Below are 20,322 nucleotides of genomic sequence, written 5' to 3'. Positions count from 1 at the left end.
AGGATAGAAGAAAAAAACCTTGTTGGGTCTCTATAACCAGTCGGTGGCACTCCTCGCGCAAAACAAGGGGCAATTCGTCCATTCGTTCCATAGAGACATCCTTCACTTCTTTCAGGTAAGCCCGGAAAAGGTCCCGAACCATGGAGGTGTTGGTGCCTAGTAGGATAGGAGCTGAGGATTGTCTTGGGCTAGGGCAGACTATGGCTTCCACATTCATGGGGCAGATCTTCCCAGTATTCAGTTGAGGAATAATTATCTGAATTTGAATCACTCCATCGACTGGGTAAGCCTTGTCACTAAGCCCATAAAGGTTGACATCTTCTGCTGGTTGGAGAGGAATGTGGCTCAGATGGGTATCATAAAAGGGACGGAATACAATAGTCACCTGCGATCCTGCGTCCAGTACGGCAGTGGCATGAATCTCTTCTACAATGACAGAGACTATGGACTTGGGCCCAACTCTGGGACCAGTAGACAAATGGCGATCCATCCTTTTATATGGACGTCTATGCTCTTTTGTACCCCGAGAGGGGATCGTTGGCGGATGCGGGTCAACAGCAAGAGTCTCAACTGGTAATGCTTCTTCTTTTTGAGGGCATTTGGATGTATGATGACCAGGGAGTCCACACTCTTGGCACTTGAGTGGTTTCCAATTGGGCAGAGAGGTATATGGAGCTCTCCTTCCTTTTTCTCTCTCCTTCTTACCTCCAGATGGCAGAGGATGAGAATCAACTTCGTCTGTGTGTATTTGAGCATGTCGCTGGTCAATAGCCCGAGCTTCTTCCATTGTCTCTAGGAAAGATAGAGGCCCTTTCACGCCAAGCAAGCTTTCAAATGCGATAGTAGAGGGTTCTCCTCGTATCAGCCCATGAAGAAGTTGCCGATTGGGTTCCTCAATTGGGGAAATCACTCCCTTCTCCAGTAGCTTGCCCACAATGAGCTCCACTCGGAGGGAGAAGCTGGCTAAAGACTCTCCTTTCTTTTGTCTGGTGGCAGCATATTGTTGCCTTAATTCAAATTCATCTGACCCTGGATCATAAGCACCACTCAGAATTTGGAGTAGGTCCCCAGCAGTAAGGTGAGGGGACTTTACCTGGTGATGCCTTACCAAGTCCAAGGCAGGAGGCCTCAAACTCTCGATGAGCCGCCTTTTCTTTGTGTCTTCCCCACAAGTCCATTCCCTTATGGCTTGGGTGGCAACGTCCCGCCAGACTTCAAAACCCTCTTCTCCCTTAGGGAGTGGGGTAATCCCAGAAAATGTCTGTAGCTTCCGATATTCTTGGCTGTGTGCAGCCCGAGCAAATTCACTGGCTAACTGGCGTATTGCCTGTAGCATAGGGGAATTTTCATCCTGTGTAGAAACAAAGTTCCCTTCTGAGGCAACCTTTGCTGACACAGGGGTACTAGGTAACTTTCGTTTAGGCTTTACTATGGGGGAAGAATCAGTGAATAAAGGTTGAGGGATACTAAAGATCTGACCTGAATCCTCATCCTCATCTGTGTCTGTATCTGTATCTCTGGTAGCATAGACTATTGTACACCCCAGCTTACTCTTTCCAGGCAGTGGAAGAGTCAGGATGCGTTCTCGGGTAGGTAGATCAGCCTTCCCCTTGATCAACGCCAACCCACATTCTCCATTCGGGTCACGTTTGGTTTGGACTATTCTGGGCCTCACTAAGCCAGGGATCTGCCCGAGGGCCGCCCGGAACTGTTCTTTATCAAGATTGAGAGGGGTATGGCATATTGCTATTGCCTGGCTGGGTGGAACCCGCATGACACGGGCCCAGTCCCTAACCTCTTTTGGAGTGGGGTATGTAATCCCCATACTTGAGTCCCTAAAGTCCCAATTCATCTCAGCAGTGCCTCCATCTGTAACCCTTTTTCCTTTCCCTTGGAAAATAGGGTCAGGATCAGCAACAATCCCTGTTGCTTCTTGGCGCTGATATGGCTCCTGAGCCTCCGCGATGAGTGAGGGAGATTGGGACATATTTGAATTCTGCATTCAGTGCCTCCACTCAGTGATTTATTTAGATACAGGAAATCCACTCACTGAGAAGTGGCCCATAGTACTAATAAGCACACAATAACTGATAAACAAATTAAACCTATTTTACTGTAATATAGGGGAACAGATGCATACAATAACAGTGTTGACAGGAAATAAAGATTTGTCTTGAGAGTGGCAGTTCACAGTTACTGTGTGTTCAACCCAGTGCCGAAATACATATATATATATATATATATATATATATACTGTAAAAATACAGAAACCCAATAGCCCACCCAAAGCTGGATAATTGCCCACCCAGGAGCTCCAGTAAATGGTGTTGGTGCACGTTGGGGCCCTGGTAGATAGATATACAGCAATATCCTTTGTGTAATGAGGATGTTACTTCCCTGGTCTGATGTCCTCAGATGGAGCCTGGATACAGTCCTTGCTAACTGCAGGAAGGCTTGAGAGCAGATTCGCTGTAGAGATGAATTTGCTGGAAGACCTTAAGCTGCAGCTCTGGTTTGTATCAAGCAACCTCTTGGCAAAACAGATCAGGATTTGGTCCTGCACTTGCTAGTTAGTCACTTGGTCTTGCTGGATGGGGAATAGGCCTTAACTCATCCTAAAATGGCGTCTCTTCTTCCCTGTCAGGTTCTGCCACACCTCCTTCTGGATAGTTCTCAGAGGCTAGAGCCACACCCACAAAAAGTGAAGTATAGTGTCCTCAGAAGTCCAAATATTGTAAATAGCATTCACATATTATAAAAGGGAAAAAAAAACAATAAAAATAATGGGCTACATATATATATATATATATATATATATATATATATATACATATACATATATAGGGTTTTTTGCCCCCACTGCCAATGTATCACACCAAATATTGAGTTGATTTACATTTTTCTTTAGTTCACTTTGCATTTTGTTAAATGATAAAAAAATAAACTATTAGCATGTCTATTTTTTGTCAGCATTTTTTGAAGCATTGTTACTTTACGGCATTTTTTCATACCTGCCTAAAACTTGCACATTACTGTGTGTGTATGTATCCGATCGGGTCCTGTGACATATAGGTATCATACTACCTCACCTGGTATGCGGTGTCAGTGAGGGAGGGTGATTGCCACATGTCACGAGACACGTTAGGATTGTCATTTCGTGGGACATGTGTGCGGTATGGACCATCACAATGACAGGGCGGGCCTGGAGGACTTGGTGCAGGACCCCTCAGAACGCAGGGGCCCTGGAGCAATTCCTCCGTGTGCAACTTAATTCTATTTAACATTGGAATTTTTTTCTCAGAGACATTTTTGGAATTTCATACAGCTTAATGGCAGATAAGAAATGCTATCTGTACCATATTTAAGAAGTTACATACATGTCACAAGTGTGAAACCTGACAAAAAATGCACAGAGCTGAGATTGTGGCATTTTTGGTGTGTGCAGTTGTTGTACGACACAATTCTTCGTAATGCATTAGTCACCCCAAAGAGCTGATCCATAAATGAAAAAGCAAACAAACAAGGCATACTAATTTGTATCTCGTGTAAACAAATATCTTGTGAAAAAAAGACAAATGTAACCAAATGCATTCAAAATCTCAGTATCCAATCAGATGAAGTATCTATAAAGATACTCTTTATATTCTTGAGGGACAAACCATATCAACCTGAACCTTTCAAATGAGGATGTTTGAAATAACAGAGCAACATTTGCTGGATGTGCACTGGAAATATTCACAAACCATCATAGATTTGATGGGGTTTAGACTGGAATATTCTAGAATTATGTTTAAAGAAACAGAAAAATTCTTCAGTACATAGCCCAGGGGCAACATAGCTGTAGGTTTCTCTGCATTTAAAATTGATTTTGTTTTTAATACATACCATCTATAATCCAGATTATTTATAATCTGTCACTTGCCATAACGCTAATGTGAGGTTTCTGGTAGATGTCATTGTGCTCAAAATAGAATCTGCTTTTACGAATATTGTGTTCATCTTTTGGATGTATATTGTCATTGTAAGGTGATTATTATATAGAAGCATCACCTGTACCAGTTAATTTAGAAAGATCCATATTTACTTTTTATTTAACTCCTTATATCGGATATTAGTGACAGAGGAGTAATGTGACATTGGTTCTTAGAGTTTAGTTAAATAGTAATCAGAAGTGAACCAACAATGCTGAGGCAGGCCTTTATAATGGAGCATTCTGTGGACGTTGAGACTACTACAAGTTTTGAAAGTAATAGATTCAGGGTCGTGCTTCAGTAATATTGTAATATACGCAAATAGGTTTGCCATCTTTAATGAAAACAAATGCAGTCTGTGTTATGGTTGACATACATTTTATATCTGTAAACTAAATTTTCACTTGTTCCAGGGTACAACTGCAGATCTGAGGTTGTGTGAAAAATTAGATGTCATGGTTCATATAGAAAAAATAAAGATAATAAGGGCCACTAGTTTTTTTGTGAGTTCAGTGACAGAGACTAGCAGCATTCACATGGTGTACAGGTTGCTTAGCAACTGAGCATTTAGCAATGCCATATCCCTCGCCACTGCAGAAACCCATAGTGTGTGATGGAGAACCAAGGGCAAAGGGACACTACCATGGTGACCTCAATATATATGTGGAGGTAACCTAACCATTTGGATGTTTATCATTTCTATATCACCCAAATGTTCTCATGAATACCGAGCTTATACAAGGTCATGTCCTGAACCTGATCCTCTCCTTCTACCTGATGTTATAACCTTCCCATAGATCTATTTTCTAAATGCATTAGTACATATCATATAAGTTTATGACTGTTACTCCAAATTAAATTGTTACAGCGTGTGATGAAAGTTCGTATACTCTGGAAGCTTCAGATGGGGGTGAAAAGAAGGAGGACAGAAGACTGGTTAGTAAATAACTTTGTAGCTAGCCATACATTGTGAATTTTGGATTTAATTAAATTACGGTATCTCAAAGGTGGCAGATCCATTCTAGTGTACTATTGTTGATGCACTTAAAATATCCTTAGCATGCAAATATACATATTTGCTATTACAACCACTACTGAAAAAGAGGGATAATGTCACACAGCAGAAGCATGATAGGGGATGCGGAATGGAGGCAGGAGCTCTGGTGTCCAGCAGGGGAACAAGCATCCAAGAATCAGCATCAGACTATCACATACAATAAAGGTGAAGTTGGGCTGTCTGTGCCGATCCCCATAGACTAGGTAAGCACTTCTCGGATTGGTTGCCTCATCCCATAGGATGGGTAGAACGCAGACATCCCCATCAATGGTCTCTATGGAAGTAGGTCCTTCTCAAATTGGCCACTTTATCCAGGCATTGTGGAGGGACTGCACCATTTACTGGCTTGTGAATACTGTTGTTACTTGGCTAGTTTATTTTGCCACCAAATGTGAATGCTTATCTCGTTGTCTTGATTGTTCCCTTTTATCCATATGGAATAAAAATATTTCCCTTTCCTCAATAAAGTGTCCATTGTCTGCTACAGTTGGTACTGACATTTCTCTGCTTTTCTGGGTGAAAAAAGCAGGGATCATGTTCATGAAGGGAGGTATGACTCTGTGTTGAAACGCTTTTGTAAAAGTGATCAGGATCAGGAGAGCAGGCTGCCCCAGAGCTTATGTTTCCAATGGGTCCAGAGTGTCTCATCTGGTTCCCGCTACAAAAAACCCAAACATTTCCATATCAAGAGGGAAAGGTGGAAGCAACATCACCAATAGCCATTGAAAAAACGCCTCATGTTTCTCAGTATTCCACTTCAGCAAAATTTAAGATATCCTAACCATGCCACTTTCAATGTAGCATCTCTTTGCCGTTTCAATGTCTGAAAAATGTGCAATAAGTTTAGCGTTTTTGATCACATGATTCTTTTAAACATTGTTTTTAACTTTGGTGTTTCTCTCTACATGACATTGCACTATTCTTTAATAGATCAAAAGGTGGATTCACTTGAAAATATAAATATTTTTATTTGAACATATTGTATACAGTTGAGTGGGAGTATAAAAAAGTTGTAACCGGTTACTCAGGTATAGGGTTGATCCCATGGATTGCTAAACCTGAATCAGAGCTAAAAGCCAAGCAGCATGACAAGGGCCAAGACTAAGAACAAATCAGGTCAAATTAACAAAAAGTCAGGAGGCAATGCCAGAAGTCAATACTGGTTCACTAGTATAAAGCCAAATCAGAATATAAAACAGGTCAAATTTACAAAACCCTCAGAAGCCAGTACTTTCCAGATCCACAGGTGAAGGCAATGCCAGGGCCAGGAACAGGCCAATGGTCAAAACCTAGAGACTGACAAAAGAAGCAACATAAACAAACCTAAAGGAAATGGCTAGTACATAGTTACGACTATAGGACACCTAAGGATCTGCTGAGGGTGGCCACAATTTATAACTTGGAGAAGGAAGGTAATTGTTTGGAAGTGCACCTCCAGCAGTTTGGACACTGGTGAAGTCAGCCAATGCCACGTTCACCCAATGTCATGCATGTTCACCATCCACTGCGTCTCGCTGCTGACACACAAAGTGTGTCTTGCATATGGACAACTGGCCAAAGAGGCTCTTTTAATGCCTCTTTCAAGAAGCCTACTATTAACTTGTGTCAATAAAGATGCTTTTACTTTGGGACTAAAAGTATCTTGATTACTCCCTTTATACGGATTTAGCATAATAATCTGGTTTTATGTTATATAGATGTTTAGTCTGCCTCATTTCCAGAAACCAAAATAATAGGTAAAATAAAGACTGTATAACTTTAACTGCATAAAATTTACTCTCTTCCTTATGGTCTTGACGTCACAGATGGTTTCGTGAGAACATTTCTCGTGCAGAAGCTGAGAACATACTGATGGGAAAACGTCTTGGATCATTCATCATTCGAGCCAGTCAGACATCCAAAGGGGAGTTCTCAATCTCAGTCAGGTAGCATATTGATATGTCTGGCATATGATGTTAAATAACACAGGGCATTATAAAATAAATTACGAATCTCGTTATCTGCAATGTCTGTGGTGAAAAAAAATCCATACATGAAGGGGTGGAGTTTCAGGGAAATTTTCCTCTGTGGTGAACTCTAACATAAGTGTGGTAGAGCATGGTTTTTGAGACATAAACCTTTCTTGTAATATATTCCACTTTATAACAGAGACATAGTTATACTCAGGTTACTAAAACTACAGAAAAGACATTTGGAGAAGATGTATGGAGGAGTTTCAGAAAATGTGGGGTCCTCAGGGAGCACTATGGCCCAGTCACTTTGCGCTATTTATCCAGTAGTGATTGTGGATGCCAGCCACACAGCAGGGTGCCTTTAGCTAATGGAAAATAAAGTGCTTTATTGTGCTATTTGTGTTGTTTCAGAATGTATTAACATTGGGAATGAAAGTTAAAAGTGCTTTGATAGGTGTGAAGGGTCAACCTTATGGATAATGATTGTAGGAGAAGTCAGAGTCTTATCATGTTCCATATGAACTGCAAGTGAGGAACAAAGGTCCATTAGTGAATGCAGTTCTGTTAGAAAAAGTGATGGAGTGGCAAGCTGTAACTATAGAGAGGGTGAGACCTACTTCAAACGGAAAAGGCTGAATATGTACATGGGGAAATGTTATTCCTGCTTTGCTTCCTAAAGCTTAAATGTTGATTGGTTATTCTCATATCAACATGTACCGTAAGATATTTAGCTTACGGTAGATACAGTTTGCTGCCTGAGTAGATGCAAGTGCAGATTCACACTTATCCTATGTGAAATGGATTAGTCCCTTAAGCACCATGGATAGTTACCTTTTTTTGGATGGAGCTTTTAAATGAAATAAAAAAACACTGCAGTTCTTCTGCTACAGGATAGATAAATACAATTAAAAAATTTTTTTACTTATTTGTTTGCCTCCACATTCACTGTCACACAATAGTATTCCTTAGTGCGGTACAAAGTATTCTTTTTGAAGGCTGGCAAAAAAGGCTAGTAGAATGTTTATTAGTTATGTTTTTTTCTGAATCTTTCCCATGTATATTAAAATATAAATTAGGGCAAAAAAAAGTGATGTTTTTTTCAGATAAGTATATTATTTACTCCATCTTACTTTGTGAAAATGGTAGTTTAGCTAAAAACTGAATACTTAAAAACGGGCATTAACTGGGGATCAACGGAAAGCTGGTGTAACTAAAAGGGCGTCACTTAATCTTTTTTTTTTTGTTGTAGCTTCCTTCTCTCTTTTAGGTTTGATGAGTGTTTCATCACTGGTTGTTAAGGGATAGTAGGGCCATCATGTCAACTTCCTAAATTGTGACAGAAAAGTTGCCCAAGAAGCTGGCTAATATACAGGGTCAGTTGTAAAGATCTATTTTAAGACATTACAAACTCTTGCTCTATACACCTCTGTTTGACCTACAGTGCTGTGAAACGTATTTCCACCCTCCTGGATTCCTTCTATGTTTAATTGGTTCAGATCATCCAACACATTTTAGGCAAAAAATACAATAATATTACACAAAAAATACTACTGCAAACTTTGATAATGACTGGTGGTAGAATTAGAGCATGCAAAGAGTTAAAATACTAGCATTTGAAATACCATGGGGTGTCTATATTTCAAAAATATATGGTTTGATGGGGCTTAATTGCATTGGCCAGCTTCAAAGATGTCCAAAATAGCACATGGGGCAGAATGACCAGATTTGAAAAGAATTTTAAAACAGCGCAATGCTACTTGTACTTATTGCCCAATAACTTGCAAAAAAGGCAAGAAATTGGTCCTAAATAGTAGAATTTATTACACAGTTTTTTTCATTAGCTTTTGTAGATGAGAAAAATATTTTTCTGGTAAAATTTTTAAATAAATATTTTCCATATTTTACACTTTTTTATAGTAATCTACATGATACCATCAAAAAATGCCATACACAGAAAGCCCTTCTTAACCTGCAAAAAACAATATATAACTTGTGTTTCTTCTTTTCTTCTATATAAATATAAGATAAAATTACAGCTAAACACGAGCACCGCAGAAATGTTAAAACAGCCATTATCATAAAGGATACAAAAAATAAAATCAACCATTGTCACAAGGGATTAAATGATGATTTCGTGTATAGAAGGAAAAAAAGCTATCCAACCCTACTTTTGTGAAAAAATAATTGCCCGTTTAGTTACTAAATCAACCAATTGTAAATAAACAAATGTAATTCATTATTGGGTTCAATTTCATTAGACACGCCCAGGCATTATTACTGGCAGCCATGTTGAAGAACATGTCTTGCAAAGTAAAGTAGGCTTAACCCCTTAACGTCCATTGCCGGGTCAGGCACGTTATGCAAAATGGTCAGTTAACGTGCCTGACACGTCATGAGTCTTAAACAAGCTTAGAAAGTGATCAACGATCACTTTCTTCGCTTAAACGGCGTTGCTGTAATGCCTCGAAGTCGAAGCATTCAGCAACACCGAGATCGGCATCATGGGCCCTCCCCGTGGGCAACGCCCGTTTTAAAAGTTTAGGAGGCAGTCAACGATCACCTCCTAAACTTCAATGGTGTTGCTGAAATGCCTCGATCACAAGGCATTCAGCGACACCAAACACTTACCCCAGGTGACCGCTCCGGGGAGAGTGTAAAATATTTAAGTAAATAAGTAAAATATTTAAAAAATAATAATAATAAAAATGGGGAAAAAAAAGCTTAAAAAAAAATGGTAACATTTAAAAATGATTATGCATCAGAGGAACCATCCAGTTCCAGCAAAGTGTAAAAAAAAAGTCCAAAAAGAATAAAATAAATAAAATAAAAAAATAAAGTTTATTATTATGAGCAAGTGCTTAAATTAGCGCTGTATCTTCCCAAAAATCCTGACATGGAAAAAGTTAAATAAAAGCATTTCAAATACCCAAGGGGTGTCTAATTTTAAAAAATGAATGGTTTTATGGGGTAAATTGGAGTGGCCAGGCTCAAAGATAGGGCATAGGCGCAGACTGACCAAAATAGGGGAAAAAAGCGCACTTCCCAAATTTGGCCTTTTAACCCCACACAGCAGTCAAACGCATGCATGTGGAGTATCAGTGTACTCGGGAGATGTTGCTGAACACACATTGGGGTGTTGTTTGATAGTGACATATACCTGGAGCTATAAATTTATACCCAGAGTACAATTTGTGTGAAAAAAATACTACCACAAAGTGTGGCAAAGGCTGGTGGTAGAATATCATGCATGGAAAAGGTTAAAAAACTAGCATTTGAAATACCTTGGGGTCTCTAGTTTTCAAAAATATATGGTTTGATGGGGTAAATTGAATTAGCCAGCTTCAAAGATGGTCCCATTAGGACATGGGGGCAGTAGGACCAGATGTAAAAGTTCCAAGTTAAAAAATGTGCACTTAAATGTAGCGTTTTACCTCCCAAACAACCCAACAAACCCATGCATGGGGGTATCACTGTACTCGGGAGATGTTGCTGAACACATATTGGGGTGTTGTTTGATAAATTACTACCACAAAGTTTGACAAAGACTGGTGGTAGAATTAGTGCATGGAAAGAGTTAAAATTCTAGCATTTGAAATGTTCAAAAATATATGATTTGATGGGGTAAATTGCGTTGGCCGGCTTCAAAGATACCCGAAATGGCACATGGGGTGAAGAATTTGGAAAAAATGGTTTTGAAATAGCAAAACGCTACTTGTACTTATTGCTCCATACCGTGCAGAAAAAAGCAAAAAAACATAAAAACATTGGGTATTTCTAAACTCAGGACAAATAGTAGAATCTTTTTAGTAGGTTTTTTCATTAGCTTTATTGGATGAGTAAAAGATTTTTTGGGTAAAAGTCAGAAAATATGTTTTTTTTTAATTTTTCATCTTATTTTATTATTTTTATATGGGAAATTAGATAATATGATCAAAACTATGGTATCTGAAGAAACCCTTCTTGTCCTGAAAAAAAAACCAATATAATTTGTGTGGGTTCAATAAATGAGTGAGGAGAAAATTACATCTAAACACAAGCGCCGCAAAAGTGTTAAAACAGCCCTGGTCCCAATGGTACAAAAGGTAAAACACAGCCTGGTCCTTAAGGGGTTAAAGGTCTCAAAAAGCAGCACATGATGCCACGATCTAAAGAAATTCAAGAACAGATGTGAAAGAAAGTAATTCACATCTATCAGTCTGGAAAGGGTTACAAATCTATTTGTTAGGCTCTGGGACTCCAGTGAAACATGGTGACATTACACGGAAACATTATCTACAAATGGAAAAAAATAAGAGTGGAAAAAAAAGCTAGTTTTGTTTTATTTTGTATCACCATCAGTGTTTAAAGGTGCTGTTCAACTTTGACACATTATTTTAGTTCTCTATTGTGTTAAGCAAATAAATCTTTCTCAGCTTCTATGGCAACTGTCAGGAACCACTTTTTCGCTGCCTGAACCATGGCTTTTTTATACCTGTGGTGTTTAAATCTGCTACCACTAGTGGCCACCCTCCGCCCTCTGGAGCACTCAGAACTCAGGTGTGCCTTGTTACCTTTGGTTGAGCCCCCAGTCAGTACATCCAGCTGGGCCTTGTTACCTGGATTACTCTGCCTTTATGAACCTGCCGTGCCCTTCAGTCAGGGCCTTTGTATTGAAGTCTATGGACCTTCCTGTTGTGGCTCTGCACCTGTACTGTTCCTGGTTCCCTGCTTTGTGTCCCGATCAAGTGGATTCCCTGCTTTGTGTCCTTCCAAGGGGGCTGTGTGCCTTTTGTACCCTTCCAAGGGGGCTGTGTGCCTTTTGTACCCTTCCAAGCGGGCTATGTGCCATTTGTGTCCTTCCAAGTGGGCTCTCTGCCATTCGCGCCCTTCCAAGCGGGCTCCCTGCCAAAAGACTTATTACCGGTATTTATTTTGCCAAACGTCCGGTTTCTTGCTTTGACTGTATTACCCTTATTTGCTGGTCCTGTTATATACATAAAATACACTGCATTACCTGGATTTCTGCTTGTGGTGTCTTTGTTTGCATAATCATGCACCATGGGTTAGAGACTGAACCCCAAGTATCCCCTGCGCATGGGCTCCTACACGACCTGATCACCTGAGTCATGACAGAATACAAAGGCCATTACAAGGAGTCCACGGGGTTACTTTCAGTCATCAAAGTGATAGGAGAATGTTTACTTGAACTGTGCAAATCATTAATGCAAATCTGGGACTCCAACTCCAATCGCTCTCATGAAGACCATGCACCTACACCTGTTACATCACCTGAGAAAACCAACAAGCCTGTTACCAGTATTAAAAAGGAATCTCCTAGGAAATCTAGGAAACGTGAACCCCTTACCACAGCCGAATTGCAACAAAGGTGTGATGATGAATCTTGCTTTTACTGTGGCAAAAAAGGACACTGGATCACCCAATGTCCTCTGAAACCTCCTAAACCCTCTGTACCGATTGAACAGTCTACCTCACAAGCACAGAGCTCTCCTAAAAGGGGAAGTAGCTTTTTTCCCCAGGACAGTGAACCCATGGAGTATATACAAACCCCTGTGATTCCTGGTGCTTCTCAAACTCCAGTGGGTGTCCAGCTGAAGCCTGATGACTGTTCTGTGATGGAATGCAGCTTCTGTGATCCTACAGTCTGTGTCAGTGTGGGTTGCATCCATATGGATAACCTTCCTATTGCTTTCTGTTCAGCCATGATTGCTCAGGAGATATCACTCCTACCTCAGCAAAGCGTGATACACCAGAGACTACTGTAGCCCCTAACATCTCCTCTGTACTGATAGCAAAGATACATGACCCTATTCCATTTCTGAGGAAGAAGGGGCCTTCCATCAGCAGTGGCGACTCTAGAAACAATATATAGGGGGGGGCACATAAGATACCTCAGTCAAAACTCGGGAGGCATTAATAATTTCCACCATTAAATCATACCACTGAAAAAAACATATATATATATATATATATATATATATATATAATTATTCCCAAAAGTAATGTGCTATGGAATTATACTTTTTTTATTAGACTAACATAATGGGAAGCCTGAAGGCACAATTGAGTGCGACTAATCCTTGAAATAAATAATAGAGTAAATAACACAATACCTTAACTTTTCCACTAAATGATTTCTGGGCCTTGAAAGTTTTGTCCCCTGAAGTCACTACAAATTCAGGAGGGAGTTTTATCTCTGGATAAGTAAAAATTAAATAGTTCCTACTGTAAATTAAGTGCCAGGAAACAGATGACCAAACACACACCAGGACAGGCTCTGCCATACCTCCACCTAGATACACACACCAGGACAGGCTCTGCCACACCGACACCCAGACACACACACCAGGACAGACTCTACCATACTGACACCCAAACACACACATCAGGACAGGCTCTGCCACACCAACTACCAAACACACACCAGGACAGGCTCGGCCACACCAACATCCAGACACATACACCAGAAAAGGCTCTGCCACACCGACACCCAAACCAGGACAGGCTCTGCCACACCGACACCCAAACACACACCCCAGGACAGGCTCTGCCACACCGACACCCAAAAACACACACAACAGGACAGGCTCTGCCACAATGACACCCAAACACACACCATAACAGGCTCTACCACACCAACACCCAGACACACACACACCAGGACAGGCTCTGACACCCAGACACACATACACCAGGACAGGCTCTGCCACACCAACACCCAAACACACACACCAGGACAGGCTCTGCCACACCGACACCCAAACACGCACACCAGGACAGGCTCTGCCACACCGACACCCAAACACACACCAGGACAGGCTCTGCCACACCGACACCCAAACACACACCAGGACAGGCTCTGCCACAATGACACCCCAAAACACACACAACAGGACAGGCTCTGCCACAATGACACCCAAACACACACCATAACAGGCTCTACCACACCAACACCCAGACACACACCAGGACAGGCTCTGACACCCAAACACACACACCAGGACAGGCTCTGCCACACCAACACCCAAACACACACACACCAGGACAGGCTCTGCTACACTGATAACCAAAATACACCAACAGCAGGACACAATCTATGACACAGACATCTACACCAGGATGGAATTTCCAAACTGCATTGTTGTTGATACCCCTCTTAGTGTTTTTGCCCCATGTGATGCCTCAGCCAGCACCCTTTTTAGTATAGATTAATGTGGTGCCCCCACACCCTTGTATGATCTCCTCCAGCCAGCACTATTTGTATTAATGCCCCCAGCGAGCCCCTCCCTTTATTATTGATTTAAGTGATGGCCCCATCACATATATGCGTCAGACATGCATTTTTAACTACATAATAAGTACTTATCACTTGAAATTGAAATATGATTTCAAAATAACAGCTGAACTGGCAGTTTCTTTAATATATTATTTATTATATATATTAATATTAGCCCCTGCCACCGATATATATATATATATATATATATATATATATTTATATATATTAAACCCTGCTGCCTATAGCAGGTATAGATCAACACATTAACATACAAGCCCAGCTTTGCATGTATAGATCAATTGAAATTCACTTGTGAACTCAGCATTGAGGGTATAGATCAAATAAACAGAATCAGACATACACATCCTGCAGGTATACAATTATAATGTATGGAAACATAGCATTGCAGGTATAGATCAACTGCAAATCACATGTAAACTCAGCACTGAGGGTATAGATCAAATAAATACATGGAAACAGCACTGCAGGTAATGATCAACTAAATATGACATACAAACCCTGTATTTGCAGGTTTACATAAATAATGTATGGAAACATAGCATAGCAGATATGGATCTATAGAATAACACAAAAACCCAGCTTTGTGGGTATAGATCAATTGGAATTCACATAAAAACACGGCATTAAAGGTATAGATAAACCCCCACTTGGTATTTAGAGCTCACACAATAAAACACACAAAACAATTACACACAGAAAGCTCAGCTGGACATAAGGCAATTGATTAGGGCTGCAACAACTAATCGATAAAATCGATAATAATCTATAATGAAATTCGTTGCCAACGAATTTCATTATCGATTAGTTGAATCGATTATTATCGATTATAAAATGAGGGTTTTTTTCAGAGCAAACGCTCTGAAAAATACCCCTCATTATATAATCCGTTTAGTCTGACTCACAGCAGCAGCTCCTACTTACCAGCCCCTCCCTGTAATCACTGTGACAACTGGCCCCGCCCCCTTCCTTCTCCCAGAAGGCCAGAACCACATGGCTGTGACACTCATCTAACTGTAAGTATACAATTAATATTTGGGCTGCTGAAAGTTAGGGGAGGTGGGGGTTAATTTAGGGGCAGTTATGGTTAATGGGGTGTTTAGGGTTAATTTAGGAGCAGCTGTGCTTAATGGGGTGTTTAGGGGCAGCTATGGTTAATGGGGTGTTTAGGGTTAATTTAGGAGCAGTTGTGGTTAATGGGGTGTTTGGGGTTAATTTGAGGCAGTTGTGGTTAATGGGGTGTTTAGGGTTAATTTAGGGGCTGTTGTGGTTGATAGGGTCTTTAGGGTTAATTTAGGGGATGCTGTGGTTAATGGGGTGTTTAGGGTTAATTTAGTGGCAGTTATGGTTAATGGGGTGTTTAGGGTTAATTTAGGGGCAGTTATGGTTAATGGGGTGTTTAGGGTTAATTTAGGGTAGTTGTTTTGATGGGGTATTTAGAGTTAATTTAGGGGTAGTTATGGTTAATGGGGTGTTTAGGGTTAATTTAATGATGAGGACTGAGGGTTAATTTGATTAATTTAATAAAGTTAACTTAAGGTGCAGTTAGAGATGAAGGGGGGCCAAACTAAGGGGAATCTAAATCCTGGGGGCAGTGAAGATTAACCCAGTACTTATTTAAAAAAGTATGGTGTCAGTGTGCTGTGAACGGGTCTGTGACTCTATGAGGGGACTATGAGATATCTGGGGGGTATAAGGCATATCAGGGGAGGACGGAGTGACATATCTGGGGGTATAAGGCATATACATTATATAAGGCATATGTGGGGAGGGCAGTGTGGCATGTCTGGGGAGGACGGAGTGGTGTATCAGGGTGTATAAGGCATATCTGGGGCCACAGTGGCATATCTGGGGGTAGACTGGAGTGGCATATGTGGGGAGGGCAGCGTGGCATGTCTGGGAGGTAGTGTGGCATGTCTGGGGAGGATGGAGTGGTGTATCAGGGGGTATAAGGCGTATCAGGCACAGTGGCATATGTGGGGGTGAAGTGGCATATGTGGGAGGCAGCGTGGAGTGGCAGATGTGGGAGGCAGCATGGAGTGGTATATGTGGGAGGCAGCGTGGAGTGGCATATGTGGGAGGCAGCGGGGAGTGGCATATGTGGGAGGCAGCGTGGAATGGCATATGTGGGAGGCAGCGTGGAATGGCATATGTGGGAGGCAGCGTGGAATGGTATATGTGGGAGGCAGCGTGGAATGGTATATGTGGGAGGCAGTGTGGAGTGGTATATGTGGGAGGCAGCGGGGAGTGGCATATGTGGGAGGCAGCGTGGCATATGTGGGAGGCAGCGTGGAGTGGCATATGTGGGAGGCAGCGTGGAGTGGCATATGTGGGAGGCAGCGTGGAATGGTATATGTGGGAGGCAGCGTGGAATGGTATATGTGGGAGGCAGCGTGGAATGGTATATGTGGGAGGCAGTGTGGAGTGGCATATGTGGGAGGCAGAGTGGAGTGGTATATGTGGGAGGCAGCGTGGAGTGGCATATGTGGGAGGCAGCGTGGTATGTGTGGGAGGCAGCGTGGCAAGCCTGGGCTCAAATGTGCATAAATTGTGGGGGGCTGGTTGGGAAATAAAGACAAGAAATGTATTTTATCAAAGTTTTTTTTTATTCTGCTGTTTGTATTTAACAATTTGTTTATTAAATTATTTTAAATAAATGAAAAATTTACATTCATTTTTTTTATCCGATTAATCGATTAATCGAAAAAATAATCGGCCAACTAATCGATTATGAAAATAATCGTTAGTTGCAGCCCTACAATTGATTCAACACGGTTTTGTGTAAATAGCTTCATTCTACATTATCTTATTATTCACAATGGTTGCATAATTGAGTTATTGAATTTTTCCAGCATACCTGGAATGCATATGGGAAACTGGGGGCAAAGGCAAACTCTGTTTCCCATAGGCATCTTTGTGACTAAACATGGGACTATGGGGAGCTATTTAGTGACAAAGATACCTATGGGAAACTGGGGACAGAGTTTGCCTTTGCCTCCAGTTTCCCATAGGCATCTTTGTCACTAAACATGGGACTATGGGGAGCTATTTAGTGACAAAGATACCTATGGGAAACTGGGGACAGAGTTTGCCTTTGCCCCCAGTTTCCCATAGGCATCTTTGTCACTAAACATGGGATTATGGGAAGCTATTTAGTGACAAAGATACCTATGGGAAACTGGGGACAGAGTTTGGCTTTGCCACCAGTTTCCTATAGGCATCTTTGTCACTAAACATGGGACTATGGGAAGCTATTTAGTGACAAAGATGCCTATGGGAAACTGGGGACAGAGTTTGCCTTTGCCCCGAGTTTCCCATAGGCATCTTTGTCACTAAACATGGGACCATGGGAAGCTATTTAGTGACAAAGATGCCTATGGGAAACTGGGGACAGAGTTTTCCTTTGCCTCCAGTTTCCCATTGGCATCTTTGTCACTAAACATGGGACCATGGGGAGCTATTTAGTGACAAAGATGCCTATGGGAAACTGGGGACAGTTTCTCACCAGTTTCCCATAGCCATCTTTGTACCAGCCTCCCACTGCCAACCATGCCCCCAGTTTGTCAACTTACCTGACTGAAGAGAAGACACGCGCCCTAACAGTGCACTCTGCTGAGTTCCCGCTGCCAACTTTCTCCACCCACTTCACTGAACGGGGCTGGCACCGCCCCACAAAGGTAATTGAGCCGTGCTGACGCCACCCACGACTGTTATTGAGTGGCGTCGGCTGACTCAATTCAATTTCAAATCGACGGGGGCGGCATTTTAAGAATCCACCCCAGTCGATCCGAAATAGAATTGAGTCAGCTGGCCAGCGCGGCTCAATAACCTTCGTGGATGATGGCAGCCCCGTTCAGTGAGGTGGGTGAGCAAGTTTTGCAGTGATCCACGTCTAAGGAGCGCTCTCAATCTGGGACAATGATGCATTGTCCCTGATTGAAACTGCCCAGGATGTGGGACATGTAGTTCCATTCAGGGACTGTCCCGGGGAATCCCGGACGTGTGGTTCCAAATTCGGCGGGGGGGCAAGGAATAACCTAGGGGGGGCAATTGCCCCCCCTTGCCCCCCTGTAGCGACGCCACTGTCCATCAGTGCTTCCCTTACCACGTCTGCCACTCCAGTTTTGAACCAGTGCAGTTCTGTTACTACCCCCCTGCCCCCAGAAGTGCCCTGGGTACAGGGCAGCTATGTGACCCCTGGTACATGGAAAGAGAAAGCACGGAATCATACCTTCTCATCAACTTCTTCAGCATCCAGTCCTAATTTGACCTACAATTGCACCACAGATAACCTTTCCTTTGATTGTGTTAATACCTCTAATGGCAATATAATCAGAAAGAAAGACCTGGAGATCTGTGAACAAGCTTTACCGAAAAAGAAAAAGAAGAAGAAGAAGAAGAAATCATGTTAAGTACACCCTTCTGCACAGTTTATTAAAGGTGTACAGATTTTGTTCAGACTGTTCGCGTTCAGTGACCGCTCCTTGGGGACGGGGTACTGTCAGGAACCACTTTACCTGGATTACCCTGCTCTTATGAACCTGCCCTGCCCTTCAGTCAGGGCCTTTGTATTGAAGTCTATGGACCTTCCTGCTGTGGCTCTGCACCTGTACTGTTCCTGGTTCCCTGCTTTGTGTCCTGATCAAGTGGATTCCCTGCTTTGTGTCCTGATCAAGTGGATTCCCTGCTTTGTGTCCTGATCAAGCGGGCTATGTGCCTTTCGTGCCCTTCCAAGCGGGCTCTCTGCCATTCGTGCCCTACCAAGCAGGCTCCCTGCCAAAAGACTTATTACCGGTATTTATTTTGCCATACGTCCGGTTTCTTGCTTTGACTGTATTACCCTTATTTGCTGGTCCTGTTATATACATAAAATACACTGCATTACCTGGATTTCTCATTGTGGTGTCTTTGTTTGCATAATCATGCACCGTGGGTTACAGACTGAACCCCAAGTATCCCCTGCGCATGGGCTCCTACCCGACCTGATCACCCGAGTCCTGACAGCAACAACCTATCAGTGCTTGTTTTTGTAATTGTTTTTTTTTGCAACAACCTGTCAGTGCCTGTTTTTTGTGTCACATGACAATAAAGTGTTTCTGCCAAAATGTTACATGATTAAATAATTATTCAGGGAAGCATTAAGTTGGTTACCAGTATTAGGAATGATGTTTTTAATGCTGTATTTAGTTACAGGAGTGTTAAATTCAGCAGAGTATAGCACCTTTAATACAAACAAAACATATTTTGTTCAGGCTAGATTTGCAAGATACAACACATGATAGCTGTGAATGATTTGACATAGTATAATACAGGGGCGTCCAACACGCGGCCCGTGTGAGATCCGCAGGCAGGGAAACCGGGATCGCAGAATCGCAAGGGCCCTGCTGCTTTCCTGTCGGTTGCTCGCACACCAGTCAGTGTATTTTGTACCGCACAGGGGAAGCGGAACCCAGCGGAGTCACGTGAATTTATGTCACATCACATGACTCCGCTCCATTCCTGTTTCCACTGTTCGGCACAAGAGAAGTTGCTCTGGAAGCAGCAGCCCCTGCGTAAGTCTGCAACTGAGAGATCTGCAGTGCAGGTAAGAGGGTGGGGGTGGGGTTGTATGCGTGATTGATGGAATTAATCTGTGAATGAATGAGTGTATGAGTGACAGCATGGATCTGTAGGTGGGGGAGCATGGCACAGGGAGACAGGTTTCAGCATGTATTGACTGACTTGGAATGATAGGAGTGTAATTGCTAACAGCTGGTTGCCTGGGCATGATAGGAGTTTGATTGCTGTTAACAATCACACTCCTATTATGCCAAATCAGCCAATACATGCTGGAACCTTGGTATGCCTGGGCATGATAGAAGTGTGATTGCTAACAGCAATCACAGTACTATCATGCCCAGGTTCCAGCATTTACAGGATTTTACTGTCCAATTCTGGTGTGATAACACCACACTTTTATTAAAAGTAAGTAACACACCAAAATTGAACAAAAAATACAATAACAGTATACATTTTTATATGATTGTTAACAGCAATCACACTCCTATC

The 20,322-nt window shown here is 42.0% G+C and overlaps 1 protein-coding gene across 1 annotated transcript in view; it reads left to right on the top strand.

The window, feature by feature from the left end:
• The window catches only part of LOC149284363 (GRB2-related adapter protein-like), a 59,377-nt gene that overhangs the window by 27,443 nt on the left and 11,612 nt on the right, over positions 1–20,322 (top strand). The window contains exon 3 of the mRNA XM_089496790.1: positions 6,834–6,953. Coding sequence (XP_089352916.1) covers positions 6,834–6,953 — 120 coding nt within the window. The remainder of the gene's footprint in view (positions 1–6,833; positions 6,954–20,322) is intronic.

This window comes from Sceloporus occidentalis, unplaced genomic scaffold, assembly GCF_023333645.1.
Source record: "Sceloporus occidentalis isolate IW3139 unplaced genomic scaffold, rSceOcc1.0.p SCAF_94, whole genome shotgun sequence".
Taxonomy (NCBI): domain Eukaryota; kingdom Metazoa; phylum Chordata; class Lepidosauria; order Squamata; family Phrynosomatidae; genus Sceloporus; species Sceloporus occidentalis.
This window is presented reverse-complemented; position numbering and strand designations above follow the sequence as displayed.